The sequence below is a fragment of the Festucalex cinctus genome, chromosome 2 (genome assembly GCF_051991245.1).
Source record: "Festucalex cinctus isolate MCC-2025b chromosome 2, RoL_Fcin_1.0, whole genome shotgun sequence".
Taxonomy (NCBI): Eukaryota; Metazoa; Chordata; class Actinopteri; order Syngnathiformes; family Syngnathidae; genus Festucalex; species Festucalex cinctus.
Window position 1 is genome coordinate 3,074,355 of NC_135412.1, and position 18,112 is coordinate 3,092,466.

At 41.7% G+C, this 18,112-nt stretch overlaps 1 protein-coding gene across 5 annotated transcripts in view; it reads right to left on the reverse strand.

Moving 5' to 3' along the window:
- Window positions 1–18,112, reverse strand: part of scn8aa (sodium channel, voltage gated, type VIII, alpha subunit a) — a 61,721-nt gene that overhangs the window by 12,186 nt on the left and 31,423 nt on the right. For 3 of the 5 annotated variants that reach the window (XM_077512191.1, XM_077512193.1, XM_077512192.1), the window contains exons 12-21: window positions 16,896–17,210; window positions 15,470–15,605; window positions 15,000–15,238; window positions 13,714–13,887; window positions 13,210–13,566; window positions 11,761–12,234; window positions 10,973–11,090; window positions 9,441–9,595; window positions 8,339–8,512; window positions 296–418 (exon numbers count right to left, since the gene is read on the reverse strand). In XM_077512191.1, the coding sequence (XP_077368317.1) occupies window positions 296–418; window positions 8,339–8,512; window positions 9,441–9,595; window positions 10,973–11,090; window positions 11,761–12,234; window positions 13,210–13,566; window positions 13,714–13,887; window positions 15,000–15,238; window positions 15,470–15,605; window positions 16,896–17,210 (2,265 nt within the window). The remainder of the gene's footprint in view (window positions 1–295; window positions 419–8,338; window positions 8,513–9,440; window positions 9,596–10,972; window positions 11,091–11,760; window positions 12,235–13,209; window positions 13,567–13,713; window positions 13,888–14,999; window positions 15,239–15,469; window positions 15,606–16,895; window positions 17,211–18,112) is intronic. The other 2 variants (XM_077512194.1, XM_077512195.1) reach the window with 1 other exon arrangement.

The window sequence follows — 18,112 nt, forward strand, 5'->3', positions numbered from 1 at the left end:
AAAAAAAAAAAATCAGTCATGTTTTTAGATAGTTTGAGACGATCAATTGCAATACATGTTGGTCTGCTGTCACTACAGCTGCATCATGACTTGTTTGCTAATGCTAACAAAATTAAAAGGAAGACATGGTACAGGATTGGAAAGGTTTGGCTTTCTGCTGTAAGAGAACCCCCCCCCCCTAATATTTCGCATATTTTTTTTCCATTGTTTTTTTGTTGATAGTTTTCAGTTTTAGCATGCTCGAAACTGTTGAATGGGCATGCGAAAGGATCAGCTGCTTAGCTTTGGCTCTTACCCTCATCCCTTCAAAACGTGACAAGGCTCTGAGGGGTCTCAAGGCCCTTAGTGTCCTGAGTGATTTAATGGGCCCTAGATCGGAGTAGCCCAGCGCATTAGCTACAAGGCTGACTATAGACACCTACACAAAAAAAACAACAACAGAGAAGCAAAAAGAGGTTCCAAACTGTTAGAAGGGTGAGATTATTCACTAAGGAAGAGAGAGGGCCCTGGCATAGGCGAGGAGAGTCGCTTAACATACACACATACATCTATGCAATGTATATGCATGTATTGCATTTATACATGCATAGACACTTGAGACAGGTCAGTGTTTAGTATATGTTTTATGTGCGTAGTGTTTCTTTTTTTTAGTAGCAGAAGGCCAAGGGGCTTATTAATGTTAGTTATTTGGGGCGAAAGTCCAGTGTACCTGTAAAGAAATGGAATTGAGGAAGAATGATAAAGAGTGAGGAGAGAGAGAGAGAGAGAGAGAGAGAGAGAGAGAGAGAGAGAGAGAGAGAGAGAGAGAGAGAGAGAGAGAGAGAGAGAGAGAGAGAGAGAGAGAGAGAGAGAGAGAGAGAGAGAGAGAGAGAGAGAGAGAGAGAGAGAGAGAGAGAGACATAAGACTCAAATTAAGGGCAAATTAGGTAGAGAAGAACATGACACGGTTTAGTACAAGCGAGAGGAGCTGGGGGGCAAAGAGGAAGACTGGGGGAAGCGAAGGCAGGATAAAGAAGAAGAGAGGTCGCCCTGCGGGAGTCAATTAAACACCCAACAGATTGGAGAGTCTTACCCTTGCCCCTCTAACATTGTCTCTCCGTGTCGCTCTTGGGCTCAAATCCCAATCACAATTTAAGACAGACAAACTAACGGTACCTAAGAGAAAGAATACAAGTCAACATGTACAAGCATGTCACTAGGCTGCCAGCATTTCTCATACATCAGGTAAGTTCAAATGGTCACACACTTGTACGGTAAAGGAGTATAAGGGGTAGGGGTGCAAATAGGAGCGCCACAGTAACATAAACAACATAGACACAAGACAGGGAAGAACGTTTAGGGCACACCCCATGTACTTATAAACACTTCGAAGGACAGCAAAACTTTTTTGGCTACAGTCCATTTGTACACAATTAACATCACGCAAGAAACGGATGCAGCCCCTCTGATGCCAAATGTGCAAAATACAAACTTTGTGCGACAAGGAGCGCTGAATAAAGATGTGGACTGCTTCTCATGCTAGCTGCGAACTAGCTAGCTTCCATACATTTGTCACTTGTAACCAGAAGGTAGGGTTTAATATGTTTTCTTTACTTATATACAGTACATTTAATAGTTTGGCAGGGTTTTAACATTTAACATCACTGTTGAATACTCTAGCCTGCATCTTATTTTTTATGTGGCAGTTAATGTTAAATAATGATGTGATGTTTATTACATCCTCCTCATTTAGACTGAAGAACTACTGTTCCCACTTGTAATTAATCATGTAACTTGTAATATTGCCAGTACTGTTAATAACAGTTAACCAGTACTCACTTACTGAAGCTCACAGTTTTCTAGTCTTTACACCTGCACATTAACATGAATTGCACATAAAGACCGGGGACGGAGGGCTGTAGCCGTTTCTTACAAACAAGGAAAATATCAATAGTCAGTCAACACGTGTGAGCACCTCCAATCAGCCACTGACACCAAGTGGCCAAACGGACCACATGGAGTACATGAACATCAAAGCTTACCAAAGTCACGTAGGGAGGATTGCACAGGCAAAACCTTCATTTTAACCGGTGTCAGAGGAAATTCAAGTGTAAGTGCTTAAAGATAAAATTATAGGGAGAGAGCAGAGACTACTAATTGTTACAGACACGTCCATCTTCTATAAATCAATGAATATCATATGCAGCCTTTTAAAATAAAGATTTTGCCTTCATCTACACTACAGTGTTTGGAGTAGTTGTCACCTTCAGCCTGACCCCATGGAACGCACCCATTCGGGGTGCCTGGACTATGGCCCCCTGCTGGGTCAGCTGGGTGGGTGTGGCCTCAGTGTCTCCGGGTCCTTCTGCAAGTCAAGGCCAATGACATCTGGGGCTGTGATCCCAGGATGACGACAGCACAAAACAAACAGAAATAAAGCAAACTAAAAACAGAAGGGGAAAAACAACAAAACCATGACAAATAATCTGAGTGGAAAAAGAAGAAATGAATGAAGAATGACACTTGCTAGCCTCCTGCTCACATACAGAATTTCAAATTTAAAAGTATCTAATGTATACATTTTATCCAAATATTAAAAGAGACATATTATGGGAAATCCATTCATTTTTTTTACCGCTTATTCCTCACAAGGGTCGCGGGGGGTGCTGGAGCCTATCTCAGCTGGCTTTGGGCAGCAGGCGGGGGACGAACAACCATCCACACTCATAAGCACACCTAGGGACAATTTTGGAGCACCCAATTAACCTGCCATGCATGTCTTTGGAATGCGGGAGGAGACCGGAGTACCCGGAGAGGACCCACGTGGGCACAGGGAGAACATGCAAACTCCACTCAGGAAGGCCGGAGCCTGGACTGGAACCCGAGTTCTCAGAACTGGGAGGCAGACGTGCTAACCACTCGTCCACCGTGCCACCCTAAAAGAGACATATTATGAGAAATTTAATTTAATTGCTTATGTACAAAAAATGTGGGCCTCTGGAGTGCCTGCCCACCAATCAATTGAGAAAATATACAACCAAGTAAATCTTTTATCTGCCTATCCTCATCCACGTGTAAAAATGCAATCTGGCAACATGTGAATGAGCTCATTTATTTATTTTCATAGTAGCCACTCACCCTCGTCTCACCTACATTGTCTAGATTCAGCCCGGGTAGTTATGTTGTTAATTAAAAAAAAAAAAAAGTGCAATTGGAGAGTTGTGGCTCATTTGCATGAAACAGAAATACCTCCCCCAAAACCAAGTCATTGTAACCAGGCTGATGTAAAGTGTGCTGTAATTCTTCAACCTTTGTCTATTTTTAGTAATAAATGTCAGACCTACCCGTGTGAAGAATAAGCGATTAAGAAAATGGATGAATGGATGGTTGAATATCAGACCTTTTATAAGGGCACCTGAAAACTGTTTTAAATTATTCCACCCAAAATTCAAAATATGTCTCCTTTAACATGTACAACTTTAAATTAACATGTAACACTGGATTCTACATCTCCCTGCCGTCCACATGAACAGAGCAAAACAGACACAAATATGTAAGAAAAAGATGCAGTAACAGAAGGGTCATGAGGAAAAGAGACAGGCCCATCCACACAAAGAATAAGATGGGCTGGTTTAATGATGGTGCCCCACCCCCCCCTTTGCAACAGTTGCAACCCACAACACAGCACAGCAGAGGCCACAACACCGACCACCACAATTCAAACTTTTTTTTTTTTGTTTTTTTTTGCAGGGGGAGCGCTAGTGAAGACCAAACTTACCGCAGGGAGCCTGTCACCCACCATCATTACATCTCAGCAAAACATCATCACACTGCTGAGGTTACATTTTCCCGTGGGAGTGAGCAGGGGGATGGTGGGGAGGGGAAAAGGTTGTCACTTCACTGGCTTGGGAAGCTGCACCGTCCCAAGTGCTTGGTAACAAACCTACTGGGAGGGAGACTCCAATAGCAACAACTTCGAATGATGCTACCTCGAAAGTCTATGAGGAATCTTCACTTGTAAAAAAATAGATGGCATGCACATATATTAGGTGTATGAGGTTATGATATTGCGGTATTCAAAGTACCTTGATATTGTCGTGGTCTTGTCATGGGGATAAAACAATGGACCGTTGCGCTTAAAATTTTGATTTGGGTCGGCTCTAGACCCTTTCATAGCCTACGTCACGATGACGTCACGATGTTTACTGGAGGCAAAAACAACTTGCCGCTGGAGGCAACAGAAGTGCAGCTAGAAGTAAACAACCCTGGTTGTCTGTCGAAAATGTGGTCTTGTTGGGTTTTTGGTTGCCAGAACCGTAAAAGCAACAACAAAAAGTTGAAATTCTATCGCATCCCAGCCTCTGCCAGTCAAGTAATCACAGACGGCTGTGGTTAAACGCGATTAGGCGAAAGGACTGGAATGAGGCTATCATCAACAATGCTTGTGTTTGCAGCGCACACTTCATATCAGGTAAGATTAAACGATCAGATTCAGCCTGGACAATGATATGGGCTAGACTTAGTTGTGATTGAAATTACTTAAGTTAGTCATTATTTGTGGGACTTACAAAAAGTCCGTGTTTACATGCTACATGCGCGAATGCTAACCGCTAGCTAACCAAACGTTAGCTGCATGTTTCAGTTTTGTCGAGGCGAAAGCCCCCACAATGGTTCCGATAACTTGTTGTCAAATTTTTGTAGGAGAGGTACATGCCTCGTATATCCTCGTCTTCTGTCCCGGTCGTTGACTTGGCAGCACTTGCGACCGCACAGCACAAAAGTCCTCGCTCAAGTTGTTATATTCTAAATTTTGAACATGTCCATTCAAGACGTAGTTAGTTGTAGACATGTAATGATTTATAGGGCTTCAGTTTATCTTTAGTATAAACGCTAAATTTTTCTATAAGGTAGATTTAAATGTCCGGCCATTGCACGGTTAAATCGTCTATCAAGTGCGTGAGTGCGTACGGGTCAGTAAATATCGTCCCATCAGTCAGAGTTAACTTTTTAAAGTAACATTCACGGTCGTGGGGAGTCAGTTTACTCACATATTAACTCAAATGGCCGTTTTCCGCTTCCATTCCGATGTGAACTTTCTGTGAAAATATGCTGACCGGTGTTAGAACCACAAGCCACTGAGGTGTTTTTGCCTCCAGCTAAGCCCCGCCCTTTAAATTGCGTCACATTGTTTACAAACTCTGAAAGGGTCTATAAGTAGGTGTGTCGCTTCGCAGGGGCTACTGTGCTCTCTCCAATTTCTTGCAACAGTGTATAGTGGAACCTCGATTTAACAGGACCCATAACCAACGGATTTAATGGACAGAAAATTCTGTAGTTTCAAAAAGCCCCTTTTTGCATGCAGTTAAGATGACTATCAATTCGCTATTCGCAGTGGCGCCCGATCCAGATCCCCCGCAATTAGCAGAAATAGTGGAGGTCCACTGTATGTATAATGAAAAATGTATGATCTGTCAATTTATATCAACAAATGACCTTTTGCAAAGCCTCACCCTGTAAATGCAGACTAGCCAATCACAGTGCAGTACAAAATAGAGGTCAGACACACTCTGAATTCAATGTATAATGTAGGATTTTCAAAAGATATTTTAGATACATTTAAAGCGAAGTAAAGTATCTACATTTTGGAAGTAACTTGCCCAACATTGATGATGATGATAAGCGCTATAGAAGATGGCTGGATACATCGTAATAGTAAGCTAGGAATATAGCTACCGTAACTCCACATAAAAGTTCTTCTCCTTAATATTGTGTTTAGAAGTATACGGTTGACTTTTGCTCTTTTGTGAAAGCTTTCATCTCGGGTTATTTTGCATGAAGTGACACAGTTCTGATTTTTTGCTTCCATGTGTCACAAGTGTGATATGCACCATGGCAGTGTGAAGGGGGGCTATGAATCAGCCCTCTTACAAATGTGAATGAAAAAATGAAGTACATATCAGCAACATGAAGATTGGATATACCCTGATTGGCATTTTGACTGTCAGTTGTTGACGCTTGTTGAATTATTTACAAGTAATTTGTGCATCTGCGTGTGGGTTGTTTCTATTCCGTCACTTGAAATTTACAAGAGTAAAACATTTAGGCATTACATTGGAATCACACTTGAAACTGCATTGTAAATCCAGCCTTATTTACGTGTGTCCCTTTATCCGGTCATTTCTTTACTATTATATGTTTTCGTTGACTTTCTTTTCTTCTTGATTATTGTCATTTTATTTATGTATTAAGATAATGTTGATATATTCAAAATAAACATTTCAAACAAAAAAATTTAGCCTTCAAAGGCATACACACCCATCTGATTTCAAATATAATTTTTTACAATAAATGGGATTGAATGGAAGCATCCGGCTGAAAGCTTAATGGACTTAGTGACGGTAACTAAGGGGGCGGGTCTTAGCAAAAGGTCAGTGATAACGGTGGGACGTTGACGCTTGTGTTTGCCACTGAGATTTACACCGCATAGTAGTCACTGACAGGAGTCCATTCACAGGTTTGGGCTGAGGTGTTGGACACTGTGGAGAGTAATTTAGTTCAAGAAGAAGGACAGAAGTCGAAGAAGCTTTTATCCTTTTTGTCTCCTTTTAAATTTTATACTTCTTGTAGAAACTTCCCCATCTCGATACATAAAGTGACTATGGTGAGCGAAAATGGTTCTGTCTTAAAAACTGTTAAGTGATTAATTAATTAAGAATAAAATGATAAATCTTCTCTTTTCCTGTCCTTCAAACTTGACACAAGACACAAGGAATATAGAAAGAGGACATTGGCAGGCACATGTCAACAACAACAACGACATCTTACAAGTCAGAGGCAAGAGTTTGAAACATCCCACAGCTCTGAGCAACACTTGAATATATTGTGTGGTCCAATCGTTTCCTCAAATCCGTTTTTCAAAACGTTGCATCAGGCAGAGAATTTAGTCCTGCGGTGCGCATTGTTGCACATACAGTATAGAAGCTCCTCAGAGGAGCAAACCAAGCATAAAAATTGTATGATTGCGAAGTAAGAGGCATGTGTCCATTTCATGTTATTGTAAAATACATTTATCAGGGCTCCAGATCACATGGTGGCATTTTGCCCCTAAAATTTGAGACAGTACCATTATAATTTTCATCTACTTCTACATAATATAGAGTAATATTGAAAATAGATGGATGGTAGTGAGGACGAGTGGAAATGTGAATTTACTTTGCAAGTCAATGTGATTAATGTATGCCTCTAAATTTTCTACTTGTGCCCCAAATATTTCGGATTATAAGGGCCACTGTGCTCCTAGTAAAAAAACAAAACAAGTTAGTCTGGAGCCCTGTACCACAAGTCTTACATACCAAGTGAGGCATCATTTCATTAGCAACCTAACCACTACCAATTGCCAAGTGGAAACTAAAAACATCAAATCCTACAGTATAATCAGCATCCTAAGCATAAATCATAATCACATCCTCAAAACATTGCTTCATATGTTCAACGCAAGCAGTAACAGTATGGTATTTGCATTTACCGGTAGGTAATATTATTGTTTACATGTATTAACTGTATCATTTAAAGGGACGTTGTGTAGAAATTTTTGCCATCAAGTGGTGAACTAATAGAATGTAACGACCTAAGCATGTGCATTTTGAAGCACACGCTCGACGTTTCAGGCGGCGCAATAGCATTGTAGTCAATCTACTTTGCGCGGAATGGTGCAAAAAGGGTGTGGGGTGTTGCGGTGGGCGCTTTTCAAAATCAGCACTTTCGCAAATGGTGTATTTATTTGCTGTTAAACTGTACAAAGGAAGCAATAGTGTTTAGTAGGGCTGAACAATTATGGAAAATAATGTAATTGCAATTTTTTTCCCCTAAAAAATTGCGATTGCGATATATACGGTTATTTTTTTTCAAAGTCCTTTTCAATTAATTTTTTACCCAGCAAAAGGTAATTATAATAAACAATATCAGATCTATTATAGATTACAGGATCTTAAGATAAACGCAACCAAAGCCGTAATAGCAGTTTTTCTACTACAATTACAGTTACAATTTACCACTTCAACATAATCAACTTTTCATGTTGCATGAAACATGACACGGCACTTTTTCAACACTGTACATATACACGTTTAAAAAAATAATAGCGATCTCCAGTCGTTAATTCACACTTGCTAAAGTGTAGGCAAAGTAAAATTATACCTGCTTATACGACGTAACATTTTCCGATTTGATTAATATATATATATATACACACACACTCAATTTCTACACACTGTCCCTTTAAATGATGCAATTTATGTGTGGATTGAGGTATAGTAGCAGATTGACGAAAGACCCTAATAGAGACAAGAGATGTACTTACGTCCACAATGAAGAAGTCCAGCCAACACCAAGCGTTGGTGAAGTACTTGACAAAGCCATAGGCGACCCATTTCAGCAGCATCTCCAGGATGAAGATGTAGGTGAAAACCCTGTCTGCATACTCCAAAATGATCCGGATGGTTTTTCGTTGCTCAATGTACACATCCTCAAAGGCCTTTGGGAGAAACAAGACACAAAATATGTCACATGCAAGAGAAGCATTACACTCCGCGGATTTACAATCCTGCTAATGAAGTGTGTGAGACACCAACAGTGATTCACAGGGAGAATAAATCGCTGTGATGTATTTCAAGTAAGTACAGCTAATCGAGATAAATCTTTATTGTTATTCAAGTAGCATTTGACGCACACTTATGAATAAGCAATCCCCCCCCCAATTCTATGGAGGACCCAAAACTGCCCATATTATAAATTAATTAATTGAAAATAAAAACAAATTTAAAAATATATAATTAAAAACTTCAACTAACTAAGAACCCTGATCTAGAGTTATGGACAATATATATATATACACAGTTGGACATTTTTTGTCCATTTTGAGATTCCATTCTATGACAGATTTCATGCTGACATCATCTGCAGCATGAAATAAATAAATATGAGAGCAGAGCGTTTTTATTTATTGATTGGCATTTAATTCTATGTATGTATTTATTTTTGTGGTCATTTCCACATTTATTTTTATAATTATTTTTATTTTTTTGAATCTCGTTTGTGATTTTTGTATTTATTTTTACTTGTATTTATTTATATATATATGTATATATATTTGTTGTTTTGCATCTTCATTTATACTTATTTTTTTTGCATTTAATTTTTTTTATTATTTTTTTATAATCAGTTTTTATTTTCACTTTTATTTATTTATGTAGTTATTCATTTGTTTATTTTTAATTTTGGCAGTTTTGGTCCTGCATACAATCCACCCCTGGTAAAATACCTCAATTTGATCAATTTTGCAGTGCATTAATCAAGGCAGGAGGAGCCCAGTAGCAATGTGAAATCACCCCTCCTAGCCCCACAACACACTGGGCTGTAAATAATCGTATCTAATGTAATACAATTATTTGTCCCCGACTCACCAGAGCTCCGCTGCTGAGGAGGATCATAAAGATGATGAGAGTCTCAAACCAGTTGTGCTCCACGATCAGGTAGCAGGTTTTCCTCAGGAACCACCAGATCTTCCCCCAGCCCATGGTGATATCGACATCGCAACACTTGTACTTAGCCACGCACGCTGCGTGCACACAGAGGGAGAGGGGGATTCTTCTGTCAGCAACACAGGATCACTGTTAAATCAGGCGTCAGCTTGTGCTAAGTCGCAGATTACACCAGGCTTTCGGTGGGACTGTGCCCTTTTCTTGGTTGATTAAGTGCCTCATATGTTTTTAAAATAGGTCAAATTCTTTAAAGCGCTCAAGTCCTGGATGCTTCTGGGAACAGGCAAAAATATGGAATTTATTAAAACCCTGATAGCTTGTTAAAAATAATGCCACTAATTTTGCTTACATCATTGAAAAGGAAGCCCAGTATATACACATCCATAATTGGGTTGATTTTGAGCCTGATTGCAACTCATTCCACATAATGCGACGACAACTACAGTGTTACCAGACAAGCTAACAGTTAGCCTAGCTTTTTTATTTGCTCTTCTTCTTCTTCTTTTCTTCTTCATATTTTCTGGCAGTTTGGATGCCGCATGGTACCACACTGCCTCTCACAAGCCAATGTTGGTAGGATGACAGACATCCGGTTTGAGGGAGGAGCTTCGCAGTTGTGAGTGAAGATATTGTGTGAAGTGTTGTGTGTTGTGAGTTGGTTATCTCAAGTCTAGCTTACTTCACACAAAAAGAGGAGTAAGCAAAGTACATACACAACCATAATTGGGTTGATTTTGAGCCTGATTGCAACTTACAAGTCATTCCACATAATGCGATGACAAACTACATGTACTACAGTGTTACCAGACAAGCTAACAGTTAGCCTAGCTTTTTTTTAATTTGCTCTTCTTCTTCTTCTTCTTCTTCTTCTTCTTCACATTTTCTGGCAGTTTGGATGCCGCATGGTACCACACTGCCTCTCATAAGCCAATGTTGGTACTAGGACAGATATACGGTTTGAAGGAGGAGCTTCGCAGTTGTGAGTGAAAAAAAAAAAGATATTGCGTGTGAAGTGCTGAGTTGGTTATCTCAAGTATAGCCTACTTCACACAAAAAGAGCAGTAAGCAAAGACATGAGCATAGTTTTCTCATCATGTGTGGGCTAGCTCACATTTTAGATTCTTTTAGATGAAGATGTTGAAAAAGAAAAAGAAAAGAAAGCGACGTACCAGGCTTCCTAGTGGCCTGACTGAAACATCCCCCACCGAGTTAAGAACATTCACAATGTCTTTTAAAAAGACATACTGCATATGCACACATATCTTGAGGGCATTTAGGGATCAGTGACAGGGATAGAGAGAGTCGGACAGTGATGATAAATAATGGGCATGCTCGACTGAGTCTTTATAATGAAACAGTCCTTCACCCAGCTGCCCTATCATTGTCACTCAGCCCAAGGGAGTCTCGGTGTTGTTGACTGGACGTAATGGGCGCCGAGGGAGCAGCGGCCTCACCATCTGTCCAACACGCTTCTGGTTCCATGTATTCCTCCACCGTCTCCACCACCACCACCTCCTCCACATCTGGCTTGATGTCAATGGTGCTGCCCTCAGACGAGCTGGTGTCATCCAGCTGCAAAGACGCAAATGTTAAAAAACAACAACACCAACAAAAACATATTTCAATTCTCAAGGTAAAAAGATAACAAGACTGGAAATGTCATGTTATCCCATCTATGTAGCTCATATTAAATAAAGGATTATTTGTACAGCGATATTTTGCAACACACTTAATGTTCTCCAAATAATTTGGTGAAAATTATGCCCTTAAGTAAAGCATTAGCAGTTGTTTTATTGTTGTGATAGCCAGTAGTAGTAGATCACTATGTGAAGATGTAGACTACTGTTAGCTCTTTGCGCTACCTGCTAGTTAACTGCCAGATGCTTGCCACATGTAATCAAAGGGTTTGAGTGCTTTCGCTGTCTTATGTTTTAACATTTTGCATGACATTAGTGGCTGATTTCTGATATCTTTAGGGATTCTCGAATCCAATACTTGTATTAGGGATAGGGCAGGCCCCGCTATTGGAGAATAAATTGGACCGGGTATCGGTGACAATGGTCCCGATGCACTGACAAATGCATCATAGAGTTTTTATTCCTGACTATTTTTATATTTTGTGTTACCAAGCTAGGAGAGCTGTTGGTTAATTTACAACTGTTCCACTGTTGCTCAGTTATTTAATAAACAATTCACAAGATTTATATCTGTCCTTTTCTGGGGCTTCTTGAGTCATACTCACCTCTTTGCTGTTCTCAATGTCTGACTCGCTGCTGAAGTCTTCTGTATTAAGGTTCTCAAAGTCGGACTCCCCAACCGCAATGGGTACGCAGACGGTCAGGTTGGGGTTGTGGATGAAGGACATGTGATCTTCATCAATCATATACTTGCCCACGCTGCTGCCAATGCCGCTGGTCGTGCCATTGCCGTTTTTTGCATAGTCCAGATCTCGGTTTATGTCTACCCCGGTGTGATTGGCAATACAGTTCAGCTTCTTGTCATACATGTCATCCAAAGGCTTCTGCTCGTCCTCCATGGGTGGTTTCCTCAGCAGGCTGGCCACCAGCAGCCGCATCTTGGCTTTGATCCACGCGATGCCTTTCTTGATGCGAATGACGGAAATTTGTAGGTTGTTAAGCTCGCCGTCGTCATCTGTGGCAGCCAAGTTGTCGGCACTGAATGAACTCAGCAGCAAGGCAAGGAACAGGTTCAATACCTTTGCAACGACAAGGAGAAAAGGTCTGCAAATGTACTGCAATTTGGGCCATCGTCAGAAAGCATCAAAGTAAATTACAAGTGTAATTCCACGTGAGGCAATCCATGCTGTCTTTATGGGGGCCCGCATCTTTCATTTACATGGTAACAGGCAGGGAGGACCTAGGACTTCTTAACCCTTTGACCGCCAAAAACGTTTAATAACGTTTAGTAAAATCACGATGTTTGCCGCCATAAACTTTAATTGACGTCAACTACTTTTTTTTTTGTGAATATATCAGTGGCCAGTGCAACGTCCCAGTGCAGCACAGCCGCTATCGCCAGCAGATGGCAGCGGTCGCTGCTCGGGCCCTAACTAGAGCTGCGAATTACAATGAAACATGACGCAATCTGATGAAATTGAACGTTTTCAAGGCTGACGTGAATGATCAAAGCTTTTGTAACATTAAACCTAATTTGACGGAGAGCCACTAAACAAAAAATATTAGTATCAAAGTCACTGTTGTGGAGAAAATGTATCTTTTCAATTTTCGCTCAATGTCACTCAATTGACCTATTTTCAAATGGTGATTACTAAAGAACGGAATAAGGTAGAAACATACTTTTTTTCTAATTAAAGAATGGAATGCGATCTTTCATGTGGTACCCATGTTTTTTATGTAGCAAAAGAACAATATTCTGTTTGCTTCGAAAAATGAGTTAAAATGCCCGAAATCCACTGGCATTGGGGATTGTTGTTTTTTTTAATAACGAGTGGCAGTAAAAGAGTTAAACAGGCTAATTGAAAAAAAAAAAAATAGAGCCTATAATGTGATATATAACTCCTGATTTTTGGGGTATTTTGACAAAAAAGTACAATATGTATACGTGAACAAATAGAATGGCTAGTTAAGACATGAGTCTCCTATTTGTACTTTAACGAAAGTTCATGATACTGTATATCACAATATGGATGATTTATCCAGCACCTACTCACCACCAAATTGCCAATGACCATGACCATCATGAAAACAATTAGGCACATTCCCTGGCCGGCCACCTCCATGCAGTCCCACATGGTCTCAATCCACTCGCCGCACAGCACCCGGAAGACAATCAGGAAGGAGTGGAAGAAGTCATTCATGTGCCAGCGTGGCAGCTCGCAGTCGGCGTCGATCTTGCACACGCAGTCTTTGTAACTCTTTCCAAACAGCTGCATGCCCACCACGGCAAAGATGAAGACGATGATGGCCAATACGAGAGTCAAGTTCCCTAAAGCGCCCACAGAGTTGCCAATGATCTTGATCAGCATGTTGAGAGTCGGCCATGACTTGGCCAGCTTAAACACTCTCAGCTAGAAAAAGGGCAAGGTGAGGAAGAACATCGTTAGTGGGGTTATGTCAAATCACTCATATCTACACATGGCATAGCCACCCTCTCCCCCAACATGTGCATACTTCACAAGCTGTGTCAATGTGCAATTGCTGAAATGACCATTTACCAATCGGAATGACCGCAGCACTGACAGACCCTCGACGTCCGCTAGAGCAAGCTCTACTAAACTCAGTGTCACGATGAAGCCGTCAAAACAATTCCAGGCTTCTTGGAAGTAGTAATAGGGATCCATAGCCACCAGTTTGAACATCATTTCCCCAGCAAAGATCCCAGTGAACACCTGCGGGAGGGAAGGAAGGAAACATTGAAGGGCACTTATCAGAAACATGATGGAGCTGCAAGGATGACTTATCGGATAGTGAGGTTAGCATCTACAATATAGTATGCATAATGTGGTGGAAGCAGCTCAATCTTTAAGGATTTGGCTTGCGAACCCCACAGTAAATAGCAAAATGAAGCTTAGGACTGGACTGCAAAAGGAATATCACTAAGCACTCTGCACTATGCACACCCTTCAGGGAAAACTCATTTTGACCTCTTGTATCTGGGGTCTTGTGCTTTCGACACACAGCTTGTGACTATAGCTGAGCCTAAGAATTTAGTTCGGCTGTTAAATCGAGACCTTTGCCTTTTCAACTAAGTTCTTTCTTCACCACAACAGACCAATACAGAGTCGGCATGACTGCAGACACTGCTCCGCCTGTCTATCTCCCGCTCCATCCTCCCCTCACTCGTGAACAAGACCCCAAGATACGTGAAATCCTCCACTTGGGGCAGGATCTCATGCCTGACCTGGGGAAAGCACTCCACCCTTTTCCAACTGAGGACAAGCGTCTCAGTTTTGGAGGCGCTGATTTTCATCCCAACTGTTTCACACTTCGGTGACAGTTGGAGATCGCGGCTTGATGAAGCCAACTCTACCACATCATCTGCAAGGAGGAGAGATGCAATACCGAGGCCACCAAACCAGACCCCCTCATTGGCAAAGTCCAACTGCTGGCAATGTGGACCCAACTCTGACACCAGCGACACAGACCGTAGGGCATCCGGTACCCAGTAATCCTGGAGCACAAGATCACAAGAAGGTGCACGGTCGAACGCCTTCTCCATGTCCACAAAGCACAATAGACAGTAGACTGATTGGGCACGCCCTCAAGGACCCTGCCGAGGATGTAGTTCAGGGGTAGGGAACCCTGGTCCTCGAGAGCCACTGTCCTGCCTGTCTCCTATGCGTCCCTTCACCAATACAGCTGATTTGATGAACTGGGTCGTTATCAGGCTACGGTGCTTGCTGATGATGATAATGATGATGCTACAGGGTGTATGAAAGGCTGGTTTCACCCTCGAGCGGAACAACTGCATTGCCACTCACTCACTCACTCACTCACTCACCAGATTCCCCACATAGAGCATGTCCTCGAAGTCGGGTGTCATGGGGTAGTGCTCCATGGCCATGAAGAGCGTGTTGAGGACGATGCAGATGGTGATAGCCAAGTCCACAAAGGGATCCATGACTATCAGGTTGACAATCTCCTTAATCCTCAGCCATGTTGGGGAGCATTCCCATATCAGGAATGTGTTTGAAAACTTATACCAGCATGGTGGACACTTGCGCTGGGACTCCTCCAGTTCTGAAGACATTGCAGATCAGATGTCATAACCAAACATACGCATGCGCGTGAAGCAAGCCACATGCAGAGGTCTTATGTGACAGAAGAATTGTATGTATCTGTATTGCTGGCTATGCAAAGCGGATAAGCAGGAAATACATGTCAAACTAACCAACCAATAAGAGCAGCCCTAGTTAAAAAAATAATAATAATGATAAAGCAGGTTAAAAAGCTGGGTTAAAGAGGCAGTACCCTCCACTAGTGTGTTGGTAATGACGCTCATGACACTGTTGGCCCGCTCTTTCCGCCCAAAGGAGGTATTGAGCTGGTCCACAGACACCATCAGGGAGCCAGACAGCTTCTTCTTCACCTCAACCTCAGTAGTGGGCTGTCAGGAGGAGAGGAAGAATCAAGCACCCATGGATAGAACATGAACACCATCCCACATCGCCACAGGTGGCTGGCGGAGGGAAGCGGACAACAGCATTGGCAGTAAAAAGTCGTCGGGAATGTTGGGGCACAGTTATCGAGGTATGTTTGATTTCTTTCTTTATTTTTTTGTCTCAATGCTCGTGAAAAGACCTTTGTTTGTGCTGTAAACTTATGCAGAGGTGAAATTAACTAATCTACCTAATGGCAAATTTGGAGAGGTTGTCCCAATTGAAAGACTTAACTGTCAACTGCTTCTCCGAGAATGCACATCGGGGCCTTTCATGCCATTGCAATATCATATTTTTTTTATTTGCTTGCAAACTGATGGTACCGTGTGCTGCTCCTTACTTTTACAAATGCAAAAATTGGAAAGAGATAAAAAGAATAATAAGCGAATAATAATAAGCGAGTCGTTCATATCAGTCCAGATGTCATGCACGAGCATGCTCCAAGTCAAAGAGAAGGAGAGGAATCTACAGACTCATTTGTCATGCTTTTGTTTTTTGATTTTGGCTGTGGCTCTACCATGCTAGCTATCGCCACACGACTACAGGAATTCAATTCAGTCACGTTAATCAGGAAGTTTGGAAAACAGAGAAAGGTCAAGACATACAAGGACAGCAGCTCTCCTTTGCTTTTTTTTTTTTTTTTTTTAAATATATTACTTTCAGATGTGATCTATGCATTAGGTAAGCAGATAAAAATGTCTCTGCTGGCTGTCTCCTCCACCTCCTACTGTAACGCTACCCACACAGGCTTGCAGAGGCCCTGGACGACTGAAGGAGGAAAAAAGCAATGCACTGCGATGGAGTATGTTAACTCATTATTACATATTGCTTTAAAATCAGAGTGGTGGGGTGGTGGTGTACAGTGTTATCAAAAAATGTAAGCTGTCACTTGAGAAGGATTCACATTTTGCACCACACACTGACAATCAGAATTATGAATCACTTCAAAATTGCTGGTAAGTCAGTGACAGACCTAGTTTCTCTAACCTATCAAATGTAGGGCTGCCTTAAGTATGTTTATTAATGACTCCGTCCTTTGCTTTACTATGGAGGGCAGCATACACTGCAGGCGTTGGGGGAGGAAAAGGGGGCGGGTGGGGTGAGCACTGAGCCAAGAGATACATACGAATTTGCCAAGATGACAGATCAGAAGATGAAGAAAGAGAGGAACGGACGAGAGGGTCAGGGGCAAGGGGGGGGGTCCATGCCTAGATAGGTCTACTCATTGACTTCCTTACACTGTCATCAGTAGCTGCCTTATCTATTTTCACCTCAGGCAGAAGGCGTCCACCGGGCCCGGGGCCAATGAGGGACACCACGCCGTTGCAATCCACCGTGCTGTTCCTCTTCCCGTGGTAACCGCTGTAGCTGCTGCGCCGGTACGGGCTGAATAGGGAGCCCCGGCGTTCCTCGCACTCTTCCACCGTGCTGTGTTCGTCGTCCGCAAACTCGTTCTCTGAACCCACATCCTTGCCGCGACCCTTGAAACTGAAGATGCTGCTCTTGCTGTTGTGGCGGGACAGGAAGGGCGAGCCTGGTATGCTGAGGAGAGACTAGAAAGGAGCAGATTTGGTTGGACTGGGACAAAAAAATAAATAAAACAAAATAATTGCTGTCCGCCGTTGACACCGGTGTCTAATTATTTACCTACATTTGAGGGTGTAAAACTGTAAATGTCAGTAATATTGGATATACTGTAGGTTTTTTTTTTCTTCTTAATACCATAACCTTTTTAGATGACGTTCTGGCATTTGTTTTATGGACAGATGCCCTTCCTGACTCAAACTTACCCAGTTTATCTGGTATTGGGATCACTACTGAGTTGGCTGACTTGCCCCACAAGGCTAAGTAAGCTTACAACTAGGGCTAGCTAGACGATTAATCAAAATTTGATCTGGATTTTGCTTTTGGCTTCCCTCGATCTTTAAAACGTTACGAACGAAGAAAAACAATTAATTTACAATACGATGCGTTGCATTTACAAGTTCCTTACATTGTAAAAGGACCTTGAATGCACCATGTTGCTTGTAGCAAGCCTGGAGCAAATCAACGTGACTGCCGTTCCTAAGCGTTCTTTAAGCTGTTTAACGATACTCAAAGTGTAAAACTAAACACGCGACAAGAATTACATACAGTGTATATTTAAATACAAGACATGCATCGTTTTTAACTTGTCGCGAGCCTAACGATAATGCTAATACATGAATACAAGTGAATGGAGGGTCCCATTTAAATGCTAACAGGAAGTTAGCATCAACTTCTGGAGTGTTTTTCTTTCAAATAATGAATATTCACACACAAATGCTGTGGAAACACACACCCACAGGTAAAAACAAAATAAATAAATACTCAAAGGCACGAATTCTTCCCAATTTGTGGAAAACAAGTTATTTCAATATAATTCAATCGCACCTTTCTTTTGTTTTCAATTTAAGTGTGTAAACCATGGATGCAC